At 40.0% G+C, this 8,862-nt stretch overlaps 1 protein-coding gene across 1 annotated transcript; it reads left to right on the top strand.

Annotated features, from left to right (window-relative positions):
• Positions 1-7,521: 7,521 nt before the first annotated feature.
• LOC125610876 (polypeptide N-acetylgalactosaminyltransferase 1-like) lies at positions 7,522-8,662 on the top strand. Its single transcript, XM_048783987.1, has one exon. The coding sequence runs from the start codon at positions 7,628-7,630 to the stop codon at positions 8,186-8,188; it is 561 nt and encodes a 186-aa protein (XP_048639944.1). The 5' UTR covers positions 7,522-7,627; the 3' UTR covers positions 8,189-8,662.
• Positions 8,663-8,862: the final 200 nt, after the last annotated feature.

Below are 8,862 nucleotides of genomic sequence, written 5' to 3'. Positions count from 1 at the left end.
ATAGCTGCACTGAGGCCTTGACTTGAATGTGGTATCAATACCATGGCATCTGAAATGAATATAATACTTGGCCTGTGGCAAGCAATAATAATACAATAGCTGATCTTTGCATTCAATTATATTCATACTGTGAGTTCTAAAGCAAATATAATCTGTCCTGTGGCCTTAAATATGAATATAATATCCAAACAATAGTATCTAAAACTAATATAATAACTGCCTTGTGGACTTTAATACTAATTAAATGTAATGTTCATAATATAGCATTTAAAACTTATAACATGTAAATTTGATATAAAAGCTATGCTGTGGTCTTTAATACTAATATAACATTCATACTATAGTATCAAAAACTGATAAAATAGGTGTTCTGTGACCTATACTTATTCCCATAATACACCATGTAAAACTAATGTCTGCCTTGTGGATATTATGTTAATATATATACTATAGTATCTAAAAATATAATATAATATAATAAATTTACAATTATATGATAGCCACACTATAATACTTTAACAGTAACATGATATACATATTATAGTATCCAAAATCAATATAATACCTGCCAAGTGGCTTTTAACACTGATGTAATATCCATACTATAGCATTTTTTATTAATATATTAGCTGCACTGTGGCCTTTTGTACCCATATGATATCTAAATATAGCATCTAAAACTAATATAATAGATTCTTTTGGTTCTCTAACTATGATAATATTCATACTATTGCATCTAAAATTGATATAATACTTGCCCTGTGGCCTTTAATATTAATATAATTTCTGTAGTGTAGCATCCAACAGTAATATAACAGCTGCAAAAAGCTGCACTATGGGCTTTCTGACTAGTATATATTTCCATTGTATAACATCTAAAACTAACGTAAGAGCTGCCCAGTGGCCTTTGAATTAAGTTAATATTAATAGCATAACATCTTAAACTATTATAATAGCTGAACTTTGGCTTCAAGACTAATATAACTTGTTAATATAATAGCTCCTGTTGCCTTTGATACTAATATAATATCCATACTATTTGTTCTAAAACTGATACAATAGCTTCTATGTGCCTTTGAATATTAATGGAATATCCATGCTGTTGCATCTAAAACTAATAAAATATCTGAGCTGTGGTCTTTAATACTAATATGATATTCTTATTATATCATCTATGGCCTTCAATATTAATATGATATCCATATTTGAAAATTTAAAACTAATAGTAATGTGATACCAATATATAGTACCTAAAACTGATCTAGTAGCTGCCCTGTGGCATTTAAGTTTTTTATATTCATCCTGTGGGCTCTAAAATTAATATAATAGCTGCCTTATTGTCTTTAATGCTAATATGTTGTCCATACTAGAGAATCTAAAGTGACACAGTAGTTTCCCTGACCTTTAATACTAATATAATATCCATACTAGAGCATTAAATGTAATATGATAGTTGCCATGTGACAATATTAATATGTTATTCATACTATGGCATCTTATATTAACATAATATCTGTAGTATGGCCTTTAATACACATATAATAGGTGTACTGTTATGTAAAACTGATGTAATATCTGCCATATTTAAAGTTAGGTAGTCAGTGTAGTTAGGTAAATCAAGTCTAATATCGACTAAGATCCAAAATGGAGGCCATGTTGAGAATGAATTCCGGGAAAAGCTGAACAACTCTTGGAATATTAATGAAGTCCGGGAAAAGCCCAAGGCCCAGATCCCATCCCAAAGATGTGTTAATGAACAGCTCCCAGCAAACTTGAAGATGCTGACTCAAAAATCCTTCCTGCCCAGATTACTTCTTTGGCCCACCTGTGTCCCACTTTTCGGGCCTTCCCACCTACATTCCATCACTGAAAAAACTATAAAAAGGGGAACACATTTGCCCTTCAATGGATTCCATCTCTTGGGTCCCCTTCTTCCTCTGGGAGAAGTCTTTTCTGCTGTCCTTTAATAAAGCCTCTACTTTCCACTCCTATCTTGCCTCAGCATGCTTCTCTGGTGTTATTTCTTCAACTTTGGGGAAGCAAGGACCTGTCACCGGTCAACAGCGGTAACATATTGGAGGTCCCACCGAGATTCTACACTGAGGTAAGCACCTCTCTATGCACCCCGTGTCTGTCTGAGGTGCATCTTTCTCTCTTTCTTTCTGGAGGGTAAGGTGGGCACCCGACGGCTACTTAAACACAATTAGTGCAGCCGCCGCTCTTCAAGACTTGGGTGAGAGGTTTCCCGACCTAGACACTTCTCAATCACCTATTCAATACAGAGCAGGCATGTTGGGTTTTGCCAAAGCTGCTTCCAAGTTTTCTGTCTGGGCCTGGAGAGCAATTGGCATGAGTACACAGTGTCCCTAAATCCCGATCTGCCTCAGATGCATGGAGGTGGAGAAAGGAGTTTGGAACAACTGAGGAATTCCAGTCTGGGCTACACTCAGATGTATTCCTAAGGTCCCTTTCTCTTGAGCCCTCTCCCGACAGCCCTAAGGGGTATCTAGGGTGATTGGTAGATGAATGGCACTGAGGGAAAGCCCCAATCACATTTGCCTCTGTGAGGGCTATGCAACACTCCCAAACCCGCATCCATTCCCTCCTGGATGCTCACCTTCCTTCGCAGGTCAGAAATGTTAGCAATTCAGATTGTAGGACTGAGAGAAAGGCATGGGATTATTAGTAAAATCTGCCCAGGTTCCCTAAGATGCATAGGTAACTTTCACTAGTCTGTTTTACTGCTCCAATGTTTAAAATGTGCTGTGTTCTCTTTAAGCTGCTAGAGGGAGGAATTTTTAGAGTCAACTCCTCCGGTAATCTCTGACAGAAAGCACTATCTTACAACCAGTAGATATCCCTCACCCTTAGGCGGTTCCTTTAGTCTACAGAGCAAAGGCAACAAAAGAGTGCATGATTTTCTTTTGCTGTGGGTTTTTAGTGGCAGGGAGGACAAGCAGTAATGCCCTTAAGTCTGAATCCTCCCAGGGTCTCTGGCACAGGGCAAACTGAGACCCTAGCACTTTGCCAAAGGGGATCAGAAACCCCCTTGGCAAAGCAAGGTGAGAGACAGGTTTTCTGGACCATTTAGGAAGCTCAAGCTTAGGGAGATGAACAGTTTTCTCCAGCACAGGTGCCTGAGTCCTGTTTTTTTCTCTTCTCACTCAGATGAGCGCTTCTCTCTCCAATATGCCAGGTGCACCACTAACCTGAATATTTAAAAATTGGGATAGATTTGACCCTCAGAAGCTCAAGAAAAAGCACCTCATTTTCTTCTGCCACCAGGCCTAGCCTCAATACAAACTCTCTGATGGAAAAACCTGGCCACCAGAGGGAAGTATCAATTTTAATACAATTTTACAGCTTGATAAATTTTGCAAAAAGAAAGGGAAATGGTGTGAGGTGCATTATGTTCAGATTTTCTTTGCCCTAAGGGAAAATCCTAAATTATGCCAACAATGTAAAGTAGTCTTAGCTATGATATCTGCCATGAAGAGAGAAAATCTTGGGGACTCACCTACTGAGGAGAAAGAATCAGGAGGACCCACAAAATCTCCACCTGCTGTTGGTGTGCAACAATAGCTTTCCTGTCCTCCATATCCTGGCCTCTCTGTGTCTGCCCCAACAGGCAAACCAAATATATTACCTCTCCTGGAGATTCCAGGAGGAGAATTTGGGCCAATCAAAGTACATACCCCCTTCTCCCTTCAAGACCTAAGGCATATAAAAACTGACTTGGGGAGATTTTTGGAGGACCCAGATAAATATATTGAGGTATTTTGAAACTTATGCCAGGTATTTGACCTCACCTGGAAAGATATTATGCTATTACTCAACCAGACCTTGACTTTCAATGGGAAGGAAGCAACTCTGAGAGCAGCCAAGGAATTTGGGGATGACCTACACCTTGCTCTTCCCCAGACTAGGAGCAAGCCCAATTATCCATCTGGAGCACAGGCAGTTCCCAGAAATGATCCTGAGTGGGACCCAAATGACGAGCAAGATGCTTGGAAAATTAGCCATTTCCAAGTGTTGATCCTTGAGGCCCTTAGGAGAATCAAGCAAAAGCCCATTAACTATTCTAAGATTTCAGAAATTATTCAGGGACCCCAGGAAAGCCCGCTATTTTCATGGAGAAACTCAGAGAGGCAATGAGAAAACACACCACTGTGGATCCTGAATCCACAGAGGGCCAATTACTTTTAAAGGACAAATTTATCACTCAGTCAGCCCCAGACATCTGGAAGAAGTTACAAAAATTGGCATATGGCCCTGATCAATCTTTAGATAACATCCTCTGACTTGCTACTTCGGTTTTTTTATAATAGAGATATAGAGGGAAAAAAGGAGAAAGAGCTCAGAGACAGAAAAAGAATCTGAAGCGATGGTATTTGCTCTTAGAGGAGTAAGCTCCCAGGGTGAAGGAGGAAGACGAAATGCTCCTCAATCCACAAAAGGGACTTGTTTCTATTGTGGCGATGAAGGACATTTCAAACAGGATTGCCCAAGAACCAAGTGACCACCCCAAAGGCCCTGCCCCAAATGTCAAGGCAATCACTGGAAGAGTGACTGTCCTCAGGGGTGTAGGTCCTTGAAGCCAGACTCCTCCACACAGGCCTGATGGGGCCCAGGCTCGATTCTGGCTCCTGTAACTCCTATCACCGCATGTGAGCCCCGGGCATGCTTCTCCGTAGGGAGCCAAGAGGTCAACTTCCTCTTAGATACTGGCGCCAGTTATTCTTTGCTCACCTCTTATCCCGGACCCCTTTCCTCTAATACTGTAACCATACAAGGGGTGTCTGGATGGACTATTACCAGAAGGTTTACTCCCCCACTGAGTTGTGAGTGGGGTGGGGTGGTGTTTTCTCATGCATTTCTGATAATCCCAGAATGTCCTACCCCTTTAGTGGGAAGGGACTTACTTTCAAAACTTCAGACATCCATTACAATGAATTTAGGACTGAGAGGACCATTATGTTTGCCTTTATTAGAATGTGATATAAACCCTGAAGTGTGGGCTACTGAAGGCAAAATTGGAAGGGCAAAAAGTGCAGTTCCAATCAAAATAGTCTTAAAGGACCCTTCTGTCTTTCCACATCAGAGACAATATCCCCTACACCCAGAGGCAAAAAAGGGCTTATTGAAGATCATTCAGAACCTCAAAAGACAGAAACTTTTAGTGCCCTGCAATAGCCCATGTAACACACCCATTTTAGGAATTCAAAAACCCAATGGAGAATGGCGACTAGTTCAGGACCTGAGAATAATTAATGAAGTAGTTGTTTCTCTCCACCCTATGGTTCCTAATCCATACACTCTGTTATCTCTGATTCCAGCAACCACTGCTTAGTTTACTGTGTTAGATTTAAATGATGCCTTTTTGTATACCCTTAGACTCCCAATCACAATACCTGTTTGCCTTTGAAGAACCAGATAGTGGATCTCAACTAACATGGAATGTATTACCCCAAGGTTTTAGAGACAGCCCTCATTTGTTTGGCAAAACTCTAGCTAAGAATTTAACAGAGTTCAGAGACAAGACATCTCTGACTGTCCTACAATATGTAGATGACATACTTTTGTGTGCCTCTACTAAAAAAGAATGTCAAAAGGCTACTAAAGAGTTTTAAACTTCTTAGCTGATAAGGGTTATAAAGTCTCAAAGAAAAAAGCTCAATTATGCCAAGAACAAGTTCAATATTTAGGATTACAGCTGTCTCAAGGAACTCGCAAGCTAGGACCAGGAAGAATAACCCCTATAGGACAATATCCTCTACCTCAAACCATAAGACAACTTAGAGGCTTCCTAGGGATAACTGGATATTGTAGGCTTTGGATCCCTGGATATGGGGAAATAGCTAAACCTCTCCATGGCCTCCTCAAAGAGACACTATGCCAAGGAACAACTTCCCTCATATGGGAACCAGAACAGATTAAAGCCTTTAAGGCATTGAAAGGGGCCTTACTCCAAGCCCCTGCCCTCAGCTTACCCACTGAACAAAAATTCAACATATTTGTTACTGAAAGAAGAGGAATAGCCCTAGGAGTGTTCACACAAAAGAAAGAACCAGTTCAACAGCCAGTAGCTTATCTCAGTAAGGGGCTTGATCTAGTGTCTCCAGGATGGCCTCATTGTTTGAGAGTAGTAGCAGCTGTGGCCTTGCTAGTCCCTGAGGCAATTAAAATCACCCTGGGAAGAGACCTTATAGTCTACACCTCCCATGATCTCTCAGGAATTTTAAATATAAAAGGTGAACTATGGCTCTCAGACAATCGCCTTCTAAAATATCAAACCCTACTTTTAGAAGGACCTGTAACTCAAATAAGGACTTGTTATAATTTAAACCCAGCTACCTTCCTCCCAGAGAAATTAGAGGGAAATCCTGAACATGACTGCCAACATGTCCTAGCTATAAATTACTCAGCTTGGAAGTACCTTCAAAACCTTCCCCTGTACAATCCAGACCTCACCATGTTCACAGATGGGAGTTCCTTTATGGAACAAGGAGAACGCAAAGCTGGATATGCCGTGGTGACCTTACATGACACCATAGAGGCACAATCTTTGCTCCCAGGCACAAGCTCACAACTAGCTGAATTGATAGCCCTAATGAGAGCACTGGAAATAGGGAAACAACAGAGAATTAATATTTATACTGACCCTAAATACACCTACCTAATCCTGCATGCACATGCAGCAATTTGGAAGGACAGAGGATTTCAAACGACTGGGGGAATGTCTATAAAGAAATATAAGCAAATCTTAAGACTGCTAGACACTGTCCATTTACCCAAAGAGGTAGCAGTAATTTATTGCCAAGGACATCAGGAAGGGATAGATGAGATAACAGAAGAGAACAGACTAGCAGACCAACAAGCCAAAGAGGCTGCTAAGGGAAATTCACAGATAACTACCTTAGCCCCTTTGATATGGACAGGCCCTCCCCCATAGATAAGACTTCAATACACCCAGGAGGAAACTAACAAGGCACTATCTAAAGGAGGTATTCTTTTATCCTCTGGGTGGATTCAAATGAAAGATGACAAAATTTATTTTCCTGCTAATTCCCAGTGGAAGATTTTACATACCTTACATCAATCTTTCCACCTAGGAGAAGAAAATACTCTCAAATTAACCCGAGAGATATTTGAAGGAAAGGATCTTTCAAAGACTATCCACCAAATAGTCAAAGCCTGTGAAACATGCCAAAGAAATAATCCACTTAATTCTGCCAAAAAGCCCCCAGGATTACAAAGGATGGGACAGTTCCCTGGGGAAGACTGGCAACTTGATTTTACCAATATGCCTAAGAGTAATGGATTTCAATATTTATTGGTTATGATAGATACTTCTACTGGATGGACTGAAGCCTACCCCTCCTGAACTGAACAAGCAGGAGAGGTAGTCAAGGTATTATTACAGGAAATAATCCCACGATTTGGGTTGCCTCAAAGTCTGCAGAGTGATAATGGAGCAGCCTTTAAGGCAGCTGTCATTCAGGGGATATCCAAAGCCTTAGGCATCAAACATGTTGGACATGTGTTTTGGAAGGCTACCCCATACACATTTCCAGGAGGCACAGGGCAAATTATCAATAAAAATAACAGATGACTTGCAGAAGTATGGATGGATGAACTCAAGAATTTCTTCTATATAATTTCTCCAGGTGTTACAAAGGTAGATTATGGGGATATATCATCAAGACTTGGTCTAAGACACAAACTACAATGCAAACCTTTTTCTTGGTACCTAGAGAATATTTACCCTGATTCTCAAATTCCACGTCACTATTTTTCATTGGGAGAGATACGAAATGTGGAAACAAATCAGTGTCTAGATAACATGGCTAGAAAAGAGAATGAAAAAGTTGGAATTTTTAATTGTCATGGTATGGGAGGCAATCAGGTTTTCTCTTATACTGCCAATAAAGAAATTAGAACAGATGACCTTTGCTTAGATGTTTCCAAACTTAATGGCCCAGTTACCATGCTCAAGTGCCATCACCTAAAAGGCAACCAGCTCTGGGACTATGACCCAGTGAAATTAACCCTGCAGCATGTGAACAGCAATCAGTGCCTGGATAAAGCAATGGAAGAGGACAGCCAGGTGCCCAGCATTAGAGACTGCAGTGGAAGCCAGTCCCAGCAGTGGCTTCTTCGAAATGTTATCCTTCCAGAAATATTCTGAGACCAAATTTTTAAAAAAAGAAAAAAATAAGGATTGACTGGGCTACCTCAGCATACGTCTCTGCCACATTCTTAAGTAGCAAAAAAGGAAAAGTGCTTTCCTCCTCTGTGGGATGTAAGATTTATCAGCCATTAAAACTCAGACTCCTCTAGCTTTTCACTAGCTGTGAACCAGCCTTCCTGTCCAAGGATGTGAAACTGCATAGTAGTGAGACTGTGCACACTGATGTTTACAAGATTGAAAGAGTCTTTCATCAAGAATCATGGAAAAGAATATTCAGACAGTGAAACAGTCAACAAAATGTGCTTTCTGGAGAGCTGCACCTTTTATGGTTTGCTTGCACATCAGTAATTTCTGCTGAGTGTGCTGTCAATGAAGAGATTACCAAGACTTTTTTCCTGATTAGAACTGGTAGCCAGTATATTAAACACTGACATAAAAGCAAATGAAAAAGAACTGAAACCAGATACAGAATCATGAAAACAACATTTTTACATTAAAAAACTATACTAAACAGGGTTTAAACAAAATTAAAACAGAACTATGAGAAGTACAATTAGTTATAGTATAGTATCAAATTTCTATATAGATTTTATACCTCAGTGGGGAAAAAATAACTGATTCCAATGACGTTCATTTTATTTTCATCTGTCATAGTCATGGATGCTTTTATT

Source organism: Marmota marmota, unplaced genomic scaffold (assembly GCF_001458135.2).
Source record: "Marmota marmota marmota unplaced genomic scaffold, marMar, whole genome shotgun sequence".
Lineage (NCBI taxonomy): Eukaryota > Metazoa > Chordata > Mammalia > Rodentia > Sciuridae > Marmota > Marmota marmota.
This window is presented reverse-complemented; position numbering and strand designations above follow the sequence as displayed.

What these genes read in the sequence shown, in the direction of transcription:
- LOC125610876 (XM_048783987.1), top strand. Translation starts at nt 7,628, where the DNA reads ATGGATGAACTCAAGAATTTCTTCTATATAATTTCTCCAGGTGTTACA.